The sequence below is a fragment of the Sorex araneus genome, chromosome 4 (genome assembly GCF_027595985.1).
Source record: "Sorex araneus isolate mSorAra2 chromosome 4, mSorAra2.pri, whole genome shotgun sequence".
NCBI lineage: Eukaryota > Metazoa > Chordata > Mammalia > Eulipotyphla > Soricidae > Sorex > Sorex araneus.
Genome location: NC_073305.1, coordinates 58645692 through 58662105, shown reverse-complemented (window position 1 = coordinate 58662105; position 16414 = coordinate 58645692). Strand labels below are relative to the sequence as shown.

Genomic DNA, 16414 nt, shown 5'->3' with positions numbered 1-16414 from the left:
CACATCTAACTGCTGATTACTTCTGGCCCTATACTAGAAATCATTCTTGCTAGGGCTCAGAGAACACTAGGGAAGCCAGGGATCAAACCCAGATTAGTCGAATGCAAGGCAAGTGTCCTACCTACTGTACATTTCTCTGGCCCCTTCATGAGTTATTTAATTTTGGGGAAAATTCTGAAAAGAATTGATTTTTTTCCCTATAAATGTGTGGTAGTGGGAGCTGAAGGGATAGCACAGCGGGTAGGGTATTTGCCTTGCGCGCGGCCAACCTGGGTTAGATTCCCAGTATCCCATATGGTCCCCTGAGCACTGCCAGGGGTAATTCCTGAATGCAGAGCCAGGAGTAACCCCTGTGCATCGCTGGGTGTGACTCAAATTCTACCACACAATTTTATTTTTGCTTTTTATCTATTAAGCCATCTAGTGTTGAGAAGCTTTTGATTACTGATTTAATTTCCTTGTCATTGGTCTGCTCAGATTTTTCTAATTATTTATGATTGGATCTTGCATCTTTCTAGGAATTTATTCATTTATTTTAGATTATCCAATTTATAGGCATATCATTATCCATTGTGGTCTCTGATGACCCTGTGAATTTCTGTATTATCAGATGTAATGTCTTCCTTTTAAATTTTGAGGGTTTTTTCAGTCAAGTTAAACATTTGTTAACTTTATCTTCTTAAAATAAAATTCTTAACTTTGTAACCCTTTTCTGTTGCATTTATTTCTGGTCTGATCTTTGTTATTTCCTTCTTTCAGTTATATTTGGATTTGGTTTGTTCTTTTATTAACTTTTTAAGGTGTAAAGTTAGGTTATTTGAGAATTTTCAGTTTTCTTAGTATAAATGCAGAAGCAGTTCTTGGCTATGAACTGCTTTGCATCATTACGTAGATTTTGTGTGTTATGGCTACATTTTCATTCAAGAGATTTTTAAAATTTCCTTTATGATTTTGTAAATTCATTGGTTGTTCAGGAAACTATTGTATCGGCTTGTTTGTAAAAATTTCAGCTTTTTGTTTGTTGAATTTTAGTTTCATTCCCTTGGGGTTAAAATAGATTTAGTATTCTTTTTTTTTTTTTTTTGCTTTTTGGGTCACACCCAGCAATGCACAGGGGTCACTCCTGGCTCATGCACTCAGGAATCACCCCTGGCGGTGCTCAGGGGACCATATGGAATGCTGGGATTTGAACCCGGGTCAGCTGCGTGCAAGGCAAACGCCCTACCCGCTGTGCTATCACTCCAGCCCCAGATTTAGTATTCTTAAATATCGGTTTTAAATATCTTTTAAAATTTATTGAAACTTATTCAGTGCAGTATCACATATCGGCAGGAATATGTTCCACAAGCGGGGCTGGAGAGATAGCACAGCGGGTAGGGCGTTTGCCTTGCACGTGGCCGACCCGGGTTCGATTCCCAGCATCCCATATGGTCCCCTGAGCACTGCCAGGGGTAATTCCTGAGTGCAGAGCCAGGAGTGGCCCCTGTGCATTGCCAGGTGTGACCCCCAAAAAAGCAAAAAAAAAAAATATATATATATATGTTCCACAAGCATTTTGAGAAAAGTGGTAATTTGTTGCTTTTAGATAAAGTGAGTTATGAATGTTCATTAGTTCCATTGGGCCTAATAAAGTTTTTTTTTTTTTTTTTTAGCTACTGGTTCATGGACATGTTTGTCTGCAGGTAGAAAAAGCTTAAGAAACGGTGGTCTAATCTATGATTGGAGTCCAGCATTTCTTGGTTTTGTGCCATACCCAGTGGTGCTCAAGGCTTACTCCCGGCTCTGTTTTCAGGGGTCAGTGCTGGTGGGCTCAGGAATCTTATGGGGTGCTGGGAATTGAACCTGGGTTGGTTATGTGCAATGTAAGCACTCTGCCCACTGTACTATATCACTCAGACCAAAATCTGCATTTTTTCCTTTTTTTGGCCTGGATAATAAACCTTCCTTGGGTATGTAAATCTCCTACTATACTTGTCTATTTTGTTCTTCCTTTAGATCTTTTAGGTTTGCCCAGTATGTTAGGCTCTGGAATGGTTATTAACTTTTTATAAATTGACACCTTATTGTTTTACAACAGTTTTTTTCATCTCTATGACTTTTAGCTTAAAATTACTTTTGTCCAATGTACAGAAAACTATCCCGCTTTCCTTTATATGCCAAAATTTCTTCATTCTTTCCTTTGGTGATAGACTTAAGGTTTGTTTTCACCTTTTGACTATTATGAATAAATACTGTTATCAGTAGTACTGTAGCATTGTTATTCCATTGTCGTTCATTGATTTGCTTGAGCGGGCACCAGTAACATCTCCATTGTGAGACTTGTTGATACTGTTTTTGGCATATCAAATACGCCAGGGGTAGCTTGCCAGGCTCTCCCCAGTGGGCGGGATACTCTTGGTAGCTTGCTGGGCTCTCCGAGAGGAACTGAGGAATCAAACCTGGGTCAGCCGCATGCAAGGCAAACACCCTACCTGCTGTGCTATTGCCCCCAGTCTACTGTTATGAGTATTGATGTACAAATATCTGATGAAGTAATGAGAATTTCTTTTGTATTATTTATCATTAACCTATCCATTAAACTTACACAATTTCCAGATTAGATATGGTGAAAATGTTGCTTCACTGGAAAAATATCAACTTAATATCTGTCAACTGGGGAGAAAAAAAGAAAAACTCTGTTCTAGACATATTTTCTGAGAAGTTACGAAATCAGCTTTGTTTTCTTGCATTGAAAAGACATTTTAGAAATTCATACTCTATTAGGTCTTATTACCTGCTATTTCATTTTAAAATCATTAACACCCCGCCCCCACTGTTCCCCTGTGCCTTTCAAAATCTAAGATCCATGAGGACACGCACTTTTTTTTTGCGGCTGCCTATTTACTGCTTTATTCTCTGTGCTTAGAAATGTGTCTGCTGACACAAAAGAAAGTCAGGAAGGGCTGCTGAATGTATGAATGAAGCACTCAAATGTTATGCACCTTTGTGTTACTACAATCACTTCTAAAATCTCTACATCAGACTCTGCCTCTAATTTGATGGTATTGTCCCAGTGTTTTATTTTGTTCAACAACAGAAAAGCTCCTAGGTTGATAACTTCAACTTAGGAGGTATAATAAAAAGTACTTTGACTTTGACATCAGGGACTAAATGACCAATTATCATTAAGAGTTTTAAAAACATTTCATTGTTTCCTCTCAGTGCAGAGAGGAAACAATGTTGGTTTAGTTACTGAAAGTATAATGACTACTTTGTAAAGACTCTAACTCTGTTGTTGAGTCATAAATTAACTTTTTTTAAAAAAAGAAAAGCAAGAAGTTTTAAACGCTCCACAGTGTATGGACCAGGTCCTCTTTCTTGTAAGCAAGGAAATTTGACTCTGAGAGGTTAGATAATGACCAGAAGCATTTTCCTAGCCTCTTTGTTAAAGTCATTTTCTATTTCTTAGATTTTACTTAGGATATAATCTCAGTTCCAGTAAGAAAGGGTGATCACAATGCCAGGGTGTCAAATCCGAAAATCAGTTTTCCTTAATTACTACAATTTGACATGTCCTCATGTTTGTCTCAGAAAACTCTAAACATTCTTTGATTAATGGTAGGGAATTAAATTTCCTATTTAGACAAATTAACTTCTAAATTTCTCTCTCTCTCTCTCTCTCTCTCTCTCTCTCTCTCTCTCACACACACACACACACACAGTCACAGAGCTATTATGTATTATTTAAACTTGAAGTTTTCTCAAATTAATTTCTCTTCTGCTCACCTCCATATTTTCCACTCCTGTTTCCCCCATTTGAACTCACAGCCTGGATATTGCCTAAACAGTATGTGTATAAATATACATGTACATTTATATAGTATATATACACACACATACATTTTAGTATCCTAATTTAAGTAGGTCAAAATAGGCTGTTGAAATTGTGTTCTAAGTCATGTAGCTCTTTTTAGACAGTTTTTTTTTTTTAAAAAAAAAAGGAAAAGGGAACTCTTTAGAATTTTTCTTTTTTTCGCTTTGGGGACATCGTCAGAAACGCTTAGGGCTTACTTCTGGCTTTGTGCTCAGGGTCACTCTTGGCAGGACTTAGAGTATCATATGTATCATATGTGATGTTGGGTACTAAACTAAGGCAAGTCAAGTAGCTTATTCCCCCCAAGTACTATCTCTTGGGCTTGGGTACTTATAATTTAATTTTGTCTCAAGTTAAAATCCTTTCTTTTTAAGGGGGGAATATGAGTCCAAACTTATGTGGTGTCAGGGCTTGAATCCATGACCTCACATGTGCAAGGGGAGTCCTCTATCACTGAGCTATGTCCCTAGCCAACACATTATTTAGTAAAATAACAAAAAAAAAAGTGAAATGGAAAACATGAATTGGCTTAAAGTAAAAAGACAAATGAATATACCAAGAATGCAGAGAATATGCTATGTGGATAAGCTCTTCCCAGAGCACACGGAATTATTTTTAAGTTAGAAAGTAGCTCCTTTGACTCTTTAGCACCTTAGTGTAATAACTTCTCATACTGCAAAAATTTCTGCCCAAAAGTACTGTGAATACTTAGGCATTTTCAGTAATTCAATAAAGACTATAGAAACATTTTGAAGACACCTTTACTTGGAAAACTCTATTATCCAAAGAAAACATGAATTCACTGTTTGCATGAATAGAGTAGGTATATAGAGTATTTGGGCACTGAATGTTGTAAAAAACTATGACCAGTTTCTCTTTGATACCTATCATGAACAAAAATATATATCAGGGTGGTTCTTCAGCCTTCCTTATAGAAAATAATATCTGGAAATTTCTAAAGGAAGATAATTTATTATGATGACAATGATGACATTTAATTGGGGTACCTAGTTCCCTATTGGGATTTGAAAACAAAACATACACCGTTGATCCCCCCTACCATCTCCACCCCCATCCCCCCAACCCATACTGCATATGACACCTTGATACCTTGAGCACTGCCAGTAGTACAATCTGAGCATAGCATGTCATGCTAGCCCCACCAAACACACAAACAAAATCCCAAGAAACATGTAGTACCAAGACTGGAGCGATAGCACAGCAGGTAGGGTGTTTGCCTTGCACTAGACCAACCTGGGTTTGATCCCCAGCATCCCATATGATCCCCCGAGCACTGCCAGGAGTAATTCCTGAGTGTATGAGCTAGGAGTAACTCCTGAGCATCACTGGGTGTGACCCCAAAAGCAAAACAAAACAAAAAACATGTAGTACCATCTAAGGGAGGAAAATTTCTTCAGGAGAGAGTTGGGTTGGGGGAGAAGTTTCTGTGGTATTAACTAGAAATGAGAGAAACAGTATAGCCAAAGCATGGAAATACTCTTTTTCTCTAAATCAGAATCTATGGTATATGGACCCTAGGGCCCTTTTTAATTTTTTTTTTTAGCCAAGAACTACTAGTAAGTTAACTAATTTAGGGGAGAAAAATCCTGAACCTTTCCTGAGATGATTACATTGCTGTTTGTTTTATATTTTAATCTAATCTACTGGTGATTTAATTTACAGAACTCAAAGTGTACACTCAAATATTTGAGGACGTTAACATATCAACCACTGTTTAATTTTGGAATGTGCCTACTTGCTTGACACAATATTTTACCATCTCAACAAATGTTTAGCCTTTTTTTCACTTGACTAAAGAGAAATAAGTTTCACATTGCTTCATTCACCTTCTTATGTACATATGCTAGGAAAGATTGGATGTTAAAAAAAAAAAAAGAAACCTTCCTCATGTTCCTTTTCGACTACATCTAAATCTGTTTACCAATTCAAAGCTGCTAAAAAGCCCTGCATTCTCCTGTTAAATCAACTGGATGCCTAGAAACCAAACTGTAATGTAACAGAGGAAAAATTATCAATTTATTTTTGTGACAGAACATTCTTGAGAAGGTATAAAATTGTTGTGGTCTCCATGCCAGTTCTCTTTTTTTTTCTTTCTTTCTCTGTCTTCCTTTTTAAAAGGCTTTCAGCTTTTAAGCTGATACTTTTTATAGTTATATAACAGTTCTAATATTTTGTGACATTTTGTATTGTGACACTATAGATGAAATTGTCATCGGACTGACACTCTGTGCTGTTTATTCCTTAATTACAACTGTTAACACTGTAGAGAAGTGTGCTAATGTGCCAGCGCATATTATGAAAACAACATTATTGTTACCCACACCAACACCCACTCAACAGGATATTTCCAAGATGATAGTTTAAAGGAACTTATCAGCACAATGGACATTTCAGTAGGTTTTTTTTAGCTTGTTCTATTGTCTTTTAAAAGCACAAATGTGACATTTAAAATCTTAAATTGCAATGAATGTATTGTTAGATTCTCTTTACTATCATGTGCAGAATCTACTATTAAAAAAATTCTAATTTTTCTTTGCTTAAACAATAGTTAACTGAGGAATCTCAAAGCTACTTATGGTTTTTGACCCAAGCTTTATTATTGACTGCTGTTTCAGAAGTAATGAAAATAAAAGGGAGAAAGGGAAGGCAAGTTTAAAGATGAAATGATGGTAGAAAAGTTATTTACATTCACAGGGTTGATGATCATTAAACCACCACATTAAAAATCTAATAACTATTCCCAGCTCTACTAGGTATTTATTTTCAGAACCATGTCTGAGTTATCCTAAAATACCAGTTCAATTTATTATCCCATAACTTTTAGAAATCTCATTATATTCGTAGCATGTTGGGCCTCATATATATTTTGCTATTATGCAAGTGTTTAAGTGTTGCTGATTTCCCAGTTATTACAACAAACTTTAATAGTGAACAAAAAAATCACTTTGAGCATAAGCCTTGTTCCTATAATGAAATACCTAAAAAGTAAAGATGTAAGAAAATGCAAAATCAAAGCTAAGAACTGGTTGTCATTATTTAGGAGAATGACTGTAGATGATCTTAATAAACACACAGTACTCATTTTGTAGTTTATTTAATAAACTTTCCAAATATCAGTGCTTTTAAACATTTTCATCACATTAACAAAAGGCAAATTTATAAATTAATAATAGGTCTAAGTGATAGCTCAAATAACTGAATAGATTCTCTCCTATTCACCTTCATTAAGGAGCTAATATGAAGAAATTCATTCTCTCAGATTAGAGACCTACGTATTTATTAAGATTTACTAAACAGGTTGTTTGTTTATTGTTTCAAAACAGCATGTGAAGTTAGCGCTGTATCTCATTTTGAATGGTACTTTTTCCTTCATTTTGATTTTCAGCACCAATAGGATGTGGTGCTCTTCCTAAAAGAAATTGTTCCCATTTGGGAATATATTCTTTCACTGATGCCCAGTAAAGAGTCTGGAAAAAAAAAATCCAAAAGTAAAAAGCATATCAAGCAATTGAACTTGGCTCTTCATAATAGTCTAAATGTTTATTCACTTAAATGTGTGTGTGCATGTACACACACACATAAAATGCACTTCCTCCACAGAATATTTTATGTTAATTTAAGAGAAAATTCTGGCTACTTACTAGTGTTAATTTTCAAATTTCTCTGTAAAACTAGAATCTGGCAGAATGACAGGCTTTAGAATTTTATTGTGATTTTACACGCCCTCTTGTGGCCAACCTTGTGATTATTACCAGTAGTATAATTTAGAAGATCATTAACTGTTTTTATTTAAGGCTCCAACTCCCTAGATCAGATGATTACCCATACTGAAATTATTATAAAATGAGAATGAAATGACTAAATGTGAACAACTTATTTAAATTAACATAAAGGTTTGACCTGGAATGAGATCAAGAACTGAAATCTAATACAGTAGAGGATTTAGGTGGTTGGACATTTCATTTTGGATATAAAATACAACAAAATAAGTGCATCTACTATGTATTTTACTTTTAGATAACTTGATATGAAAACTCATAATTCGCATTTTTTTCTGATGAGAAAATAAGACATTACTTAGTCTAATAAATTTTAAAGGTGCTGTACTATTTAACTGACTATAACAGTCTATAAGGGCTAGGAGCTTTTGTATCACTTCCATGCTACATTTATGGGCTTTGAAGGTTTCTGAATAACTTCCCTATGGAAGCCAAAGAAAACCAAGTTGTCAAACGACTCTTGTGATTGGAAAGTATTTTCTATTAGATCACCATTATCAATCTCATTTTTGGAAATTCAATCCAAAAGGTAGGTAATATTTGAAAAATTAGGTAATGTTGTGAAAACATGATTGATGGATTATTTGTAAGAGCATTTTAAAAGGCTCAGGGCTTCTGAGCTGGAAATGGAGAGATTTTACTTATCTATACAACTGTGCATGTGGTCTGAGAAACAGCCCAACATACTTAAAATAAAGGTTATCCTACTGTGCAAGACTAGCAAAGAAAAAATACCCACCGAGGACCGTGGTTGGGAGTTTCTCCACTATTCATAGCTGGATTAACTCCTATTGTGTAGGCGCTGTACAGGCCAGAGTAAGGTTTTGGAGAATTCAACAAAGAAAAAGACATGCCCAACGCACAACTTTGTACCAGTTTTTTTTTCCATCCTTGATCACTGCCCTTTCTTACTATTCTAGATGACACAGAAAATTGAGGGACACATTCTTAGCCTTTAATTTTTGAGTCTGTTCACATCTCTGGTTAGGAAGCAAGAAAAAGCTGTATTTGAAAAACAACATTAAAAATATAAAAGCAAACTATTCTGTATGTAATATATTCCCTTTCATCCCAAACATATTCTTATACCAAATATAGTTCATTTTTTGTCAGCCATCATCTCAGTCTTTTCTTAAACTGAGCAAAACAAAACATACAAAAGCTACACTGTAGCTTGTGAGAGTAGGATTTAAATGGTGTTGGTTGAATTTTTGGTGAAGGGACTAAAATGCTACTTCTAACAGCAGACAGCAGAAAAAGCAATTTGGTAAGGCACTCTGTCATCCTAAGACTTAGTGCAGATTGTCTGTTATGGCTTCACAGGATAGTTGCTTTTAATTGACTAGCTGAAAAGATGCAGGATTTTTATAAAATTTTCACTTGATAATAACATTTTAAAATTGAATCTTACATGATACTGTGGACATAGACACAGCAGACAGATTTAATTGTTTTACTGAATAAATCTGGGAAATGCACATGTAGGATCATTGGTTTATAATACACTGTTAACACAATGGGATCACTTCTATTATATTTGCTCCTTAAGATTCTCACCTCAAGAGAAACCACCTCAGGTGGTAGCGATGAGTGAATCCTGGTTTGTAGAGACTTTTCTGCTACATCTATATCCTGTAACAGATACCAGCATTTAAAAAACAATGTTATCACATAACATACATACAAACATTAGTTGAAATAGCAATATCTGTATCCCAATTTTCTTTACTCTTCCCATTTGAAGTGATAGAGGAGGATGAAGGTACGAGGCCTGATCAATGATTCATTAAGTTTCAAATGGAGAGTACAGAGTTTCTTCGTTTTAGTAAAAGATATATGCGAGGTGGTGATGGTGGTTTTCCCATGTTCTGCCTTTTTGTTTTAAATAGCTGATAACTGCCAGTAATTTTTGCAAAAAAAAAAAAGTTTCTCTAAAACCGGTCAAAGTATTAACTTGGCACTAACATCACCTATGAACAGCCAGATGATTAAGTATAGTCAAGTATTTAGATACTAAAAACACATTTAGGCCATGTTGTTCTAACCTTGCAACTGAACAGTTTGGGCCAGGAAGACAGCTCTGAAGGCTGGGATGCATCCCCACACTGTGTGGTCCCCAAAGCACCGGGCCAACAGAAGGGCACCCCCATCTCCCCACCTTCACCCAGAACTGATGGGCAAGATCCCCAAACAAAAACAGGGGAAAAGTGGAGTTCCACTATGTCCAAATCATATTGTCATATATTAGGACCACACATTTCATTTGCTGAATATTCCAAAATTGAAATTGTTTGCTTTGGTCACACCAGCAGTGTCCTAGGCTTACTTCTAGCTATATGCTGAGATGTCACTCCTAACTGTACTTGGGGGACCATGTGGGGTGCCGGAGTCAAATCTGGATTGGCTGCATACAAGGCAAGTGCCTTACCCACGGTATTGTCCCTCTGTCCCCTCCACTTAAAATTTTTGTATAAACATAATGCATCATGCATTTAAAAGTTCAGTCAGACACTAAAGTACTACGTGACAAAAATCTTTGCAGTAGCTACATTTTTCTATACTAGGTTTCTAAGAATTAGAGTGATAGCACAGCGGGTGGGGCATTTGCCTTGCACGCGACCAACCCGGGTTAGATTCCTCCATCCCTCTCAGAGAGCCCGGCAAGATACTGAGAGTATCCCGCCCACACAGCAGAGCCTGGCAAGCTCCCTGTGGCGTATCTGATATGCCAAAAACAGTAACAAGTCTCACAATGGAGACGTTACTGGTGCCCGCTTGAGCAAATTGATAAACAACGGGAAGACAGTGCTACAGACAGTGCTACAGAGATTTCTAAGAAATTTCCATGGCATGTTTTTGTTTTTTGCTTTTTTGGGTCACACTGGCGATGCTCAGGGGTTACTCCTGGCTCCGTACTCAGGAATTTCCCCTGGCGGTGCTCAGGGGACCATATGGGATGCTGAGAATCGAACCTGGGTAAGCCACGTGCAAGGCAAATGCCCTACCCGCTGTGCTATCACTCCAGCCCCTCCATGGCATGTTTTATGCTAGGTAGTAATTCATTCCGCTGATGATGTTCAAGCACTATGCTTGAACTTCCACTTTGACCTGAAAATGTATGAATTTTATCTTTTAGTTTTACAAACACAGGGTAACAACTTAATTCATGTCCTGGGAAAAATTCACCTTGATTATTAAGCACATGCCCAGAAATGAAAGACTCTTAAGTTGCTACTGAAACAACTGAGCCCTTTAAAAGATATGTTTCTTTTGGGGCCACACCTGGCAATCTTCAGGGTTCACTCCTGGCTGGCTCTGCACTCAGGAACTGTTCCTAGTTGTGCTCAGAGTACCATATGGGATGCCTGGGACCGAACCCTGGTTGGCCATGTGCAAGGCAAGCCCCCTGCTATACTCTCTCTCCAGCTCAACAACTGAGCCCTTTTAAATGTTCCCCAAATCAGCACGATGTTGTCTTGAGCTTGCTTATGTTTATCAGGTTCACAGAGGTCTTGGTTGAAGGCCATGCAAATTTCCTCTCCTGTGAGCTTAGTAAGTTGATAGGAAAGAGAAAGTTCTTTGATCCATGTATAAGCACTGGAGCAGTCTAAGTGCAGGGCTGTTGGACAGACGGAGAGAGATGGAAAAGGGCGTGGGAGTGGGGTGTGAAGAAGCCAATGCTGAACAGGAGAAAAGAGATAGCAGATGGTAGCAGCAGGAGCAAGGAATGGGTGTGAAATGTAAAAGGGAAAAACAGGAAATTCCCTAAAGGGACTCCCCAAAGTTGCACAACCATTAATGCACCTGCTGTCTAGGAGAAGGTGATTTGAAGGGGAAAAACATCAATTTAGGGATTAAAAGCCAGTCTATTAGCGTGTCTCTCCTATACCAGAAATTTACAGCTACATGCATGTGACAGAGCTTTCGGTGCTGATGCTACAACAGATTACAGATGACTATAAATCTTCTGTGGTTCCAATGAGATTTGTATGATCTTACAAAATAGATCTTACTTTTATAAATCACACAGAACAAAATCAATTATACCGTCATTCTAAGAATAGCTATAAGTTATTAGTGGCAGATCTGGATGCCGCTAACACTACTAGAGAAAATTGCAAACATTTGTGTTCCCCAAATGAATGGCTAAATAGGGGCAGAGTTAAGGTTCAGACCTTGCAAACTGCATAACCTGGTTCAATCCCAAAACCACATAGTTCCCCAAGCACTGCCCAGTGCAGCCTGGGAGGCCCTGAGCAACCCCAGGTTGGCACTGCAGGGGGGGTTGCATTGAACTGCAACTACTGGCCCTTGCATTGAACATTGAACCACCAGCTTGGTTAGCTGAGAATCTTCAATAGGGCCCACCAAGACTTCTGAGCACCACTTGGGAACCCCCCTACCAGTAAAAGATCCCAGAATGAGGATAAGATCCTCCAGAAGAAAACATACCAGTCAGGACTCATGGCCTGATAGAGCAGGTCTATGGTTAGAAACTTCACTGGAATCTCTGGAGCCTTACACAAAAAGATTATCACCTCTTCAGAGAACTTTCTCTTTAGCTTAAGTGATATTTCACATTCTTGGATGCTTTGCTCACCTTTCTGATTCCTACTTCTCCATTTCTCCTTCTTAATCTAAGTAAGGGCTTTCTAAAAATTGTGACATTTTGCAGAATGATCTCTCTCATATGCGGGACTTAAAGATATAAAGCGGAACAGCAATAAAGATCCAAATGGGAAAACTAACACACAATTGAGCTGGGGTGCGTGAGAAGGAAGGATGAGAGGGAGAGGAGGGAGACAAGCACACTTGTAATGGGTATGGTGTTGGAATTACATCCATAAGATGCCATTGATAATAGTACCGTAAGGCAAATCTAAACAGGTAAAAGTTAAAATATTGCAATATCATCTTTCTTACTTTTCTTAAACCCTTTAGGATTTCCCCCCCTCTAGCTTCAGCTATTACTGTAAGAGAGGTGAATTACTTTTCTTTCTAGTATTTCTCATCTTAATGAAACTAAGCTCATTTTTTTTTTGAATGTAGTGAAAGAAAAATGGTGGCAATTCTAGTCTCTCTGAGACTTAGCCTGTACCCTTTACCTTCAAGTCTCTTCATTCTGGTCATTTCAATTTCAAAGTTCTATTGGCTACCCCTTCAGAATGTCTCTGCTAGCCTTCCATACCATTGTCAATGCTGTGGCCTTATTATTTCACTTACTACTTCAAATATTTACTGAATACTTTGACTCATGCCTAGACTGGCTCTCATCTTTCATCCATACTTAGCATAGAATTGATTCATTTGGCTAAAATAGAATTTTAAATACGTCCTTTCCCAGATTAAAAATAAAAAAGATCTTGCACTACACAGAGGAGGAGGTATGAATTTCTTAGCCCAGTTGAGAAATCTCTGCAATTTCCTATCAGACTTTTTGGTGGGGATTGTTGGGCCATATCTGGCTGTGCTTAGGGTCACTCCTGGCTCTGAGTGCAAGGATCACTCCTGGTGGTGCTCAGAGGGTCACATGGATCTCTAGGGATGAAACCAGGATTGGCCGCATGCTAGGCAAGAGTTCTACCTGCTGTACAATCGCTATATCCATGGACATCAAACTTTTGTAGCAGTTACAGCCTAATACTTCTATATGAGGACTTTATCTTTAGCAGTTGCCAGAAGATAAGGACTACTGTCCATATAACCTTTAAATCAAGAAACTACCCACATGTCGGGCATATATTATTCATTATTTATTCAATGAAAAAATGACTGTTGTGAAGGTTTCCTGAGTATAGACAAAACACATTTGTTTAAAAATTGACAGGAGGAGGTTGCTTGCTTTTCTTCTAAGCCCATGTTTGCTCTTGAACACTTACCTCTGTCTGTCCTCTGCTTTTTCCACTCTGGGGAAGTCCATGTTCTCTCTTGAATATATATTCCGTTCTTTCTCTCCCCTCACACTAATATAAGTAAATTCCTTTCAATAAGCTCTTTTCCTTTACTAAAAAAACCCAAAAAATCCAAACCAAAAATGTTGATAGAGAAAATGAAATAGTGGAGAGGAAAGAGACTAATTTTACTGAAAAATGCTTTATTGTCTAGTTTTATAGGTATACTACTAGCTCGTTTCAAAGAAAGAATTTTGGGGATGGGTCCCATCCTGTCCTCATAAAATTCAGGTCAGTGAACAAAAACCTGTACAGAAAAGCTGGCACAAGGGGTGAAGCCAACAGTTCATTACCAGGACCTGAGGGTGTGATACTGCTCAGGCCTTGCAGTGCCAGTGATATCTGGGCCACCCTGGTGATGCTGGGAGTCTCTCAGGCTGCACCCATCAATGCTCAGAAGACCATGTGGTGACAGGAACTAAACTGAAGTAGGATGCAAGCTCAGCATGGGCTGTAACTGCCGTAATGATTTCCTAGCCTCTAGAATAAAAATTTTAAATATCATCTAAAATTGGACTGGAGCGATAGCACAGCGGGTAGGGCGTTTGTTTGCCTTGCACGCGGCCAACTCGGGTTCGATTCCTCTGTCCCTCTCAGAGAGCCTGGCAAGCTACCGAGAATATCCCGCCTGCAGGGCAGAGCCTGGCAAGCTACCCATGGCATATTTGATAAGCCAAAAACAGTAAAATCAAGTCTCACAATGGAGACATTACTGGTGCCCACTCGAACAAATTGATGAACAATGAAATGACAGTGCTACAGTGCCTCCAAAATTGAACAGGAAATGAAATAAATACAAGTGCTCTCTAGTTTGTTTAATAAAAAAATAACGAGAAACAACACATTAAATGTTCTTGGAATACAGTATTTTTGTGGTAGAGGATGTTTGGGCCACACCGGGTAGTGCTCAGTGTCTACTGTGCTCAAGGGTCATTCTATGTATTCCTGGGAACCATGTGTGCTGGCAATTAAATCAGAGTCAGCCACATGCAAGGCAAGAGCCTCACCCCTGACTAGCTCACCATTTTGGAACCCAGTATTATGATTAAGCATTCTTCTTCTTTTTTGCCTTTTGGGTCACATCCAGCGATGCTCAGGGGTTACTCTGGCTCAGCACTCAGGAATTACTCTGGGGACGGAAGCCAGGTTGGCTGCGTGCAAGGCATTTAAACGCCCTACCCACTGGACTATCACTCCAGCCCCTGACTGAGCATTTTTAATAGGAGCATTCTTAGTAGGAAACGCTAAAAGAAACAAACAAAAAATGTGTTTTTTATAACACAAACTAGACAGCACTTGAATTTGTTTCATTTTCTGTTAAATTTTGGATGATTTTTAAAATTTTTATTCAGGGGGTGGCACTGGGAAATCATTATAGCAGTTACAGCACATGGTCCGCATGCACCCAACCCCAGTTTAGTTCCTGTCACCACATGGTTCTCTGAGCACTGATGGGTGCACCCAAGTGACCCCTAGCAACACCAGGTTGGCCCAGATAAAAAATGTCTCACTGAAAATTATTCTCAGTATCTTATAAAATATTATTTTATCCTGAGGCAGGATAAAAAAGTATATTGGGTATGGAACATTTTTTGGTAACAGATATTTGTGGTTATAGAAAAAAGAGGTTAGAGGTAAGTTGATCATTTTGTTTTATTTGGAGGCTACTCCCACTGGTGCTCAGGGACCCCAAGCCAGCTAGAACTAATGCCTGAGGGCAGAGCCGGGAGTAAGCCCCTTGCACAGTAAGGGTGTGACCCCCTAAAAATAAAACAAAAATACGTTTCTCATATTTGACCTAGAGAGATGGTTCACAGGACTGGAGCACAGGTTCATTCCCTAGCACTGCACATGGTCCTCTGAGTGCCACCAGGAGGGACTCTCCAGCACCAAGCCAGGCATGTACCCTACCCACTGCACTATCTCTCTGCCTCTACCCCCACCCCCAGGTGAATTTTAAGTGAAATACCTGAAATCTTGCAACTGAATTGGAATTTCTGATAGGAGTTCTTGATATATTTTATCTTCAACTTGCCATAAACACCTCTACTGCCCAGACAGTGGGTTTTAAACATACTCCCTACCCAAAGAATACAGGGCTCCTTGGAGAAATGGTCAGTTCTAAGCAGCACATGCAGGTCATAAGCCTGGAATATCTCATCATGCCAGAAAGAAAAGAAGGTATCAAAGACTATTCAGATCATGCCAGAGGCGTTCAGAAGCTAACTTGAGGAGGCTTCTACTAGGTAAAAACAGGTCAATTTGAACCTAAATAAAATAAAAATCGAAATGAACTAATAAATTTCAAATCCAATGTATACTTTTAAAAAAATTGCAATATAGTACAGTTGGTCAGTTTTGGAGTACACTAGAGAATAAGTTTTATTACTTTGAAAAATACATACAGAAAAAGGTAGGGCTGGAGAGATAGTACAGTGGGTAAGATTCTTGCCTTGCATACAGCCAACCCAAGTCTGATCCCCAACACCCCTTATGGTCCCCAGAGCCTGCTAGGAGTGATCCCTGAGTGCAGTAAGAATTAAGTCCCAAGCACAGTTGGTTATCTCTACCTGCATCTCCTGCCCTTCTCCAATAAAATCATCAGGCACTTATCCTGCATTTTTTATATGAATAAGTATATATTTCCCTCCTTGAAATGCACTGCAATATAGCCAGATAATTGAGAAGGGGAAGTTTTTCATTCTATCAGGATACAAATGTGAAGGAATAAAAGGCTGACTATGTTTTTGCAAGCCCTAAAGAATACATTTTGGTAGAGTGGTGACCAATGGTGATTAACATTTTCCAAA

At 38.3% G+C, this 16414-nt stretch overlaps 1 protein-coding gene across 1 annotated transcript in view; it reads right to left on the bottom strand.

The window, feature by feature from the left end:
• Window positions 1-6952: 6952 nt before the first annotated feature.
• The window catches only part of CEP15 (centrosomal protein 15), a 31274-nt gene continuing 21812 nt past the window's right edge, over window positions 6953-16414 (bottom strand). Inside the window, exons 5-6 of the mRNA XM_055136676.1 lie at window positions 9211-9285; window positions 6953-7341 (exon numbers count right to left, since the gene is read on the bottom strand). Of these exons, the coding sequence (XP_054992651.1) occupies window positions 7207-7341; window positions 9211-9285 (210 nt within the window). The 3' untranslated portion in view covers window positions 6953-7206. The remainder of the gene's footprint in view (window positions 7342-9210; window positions 9286-16414) is intronic.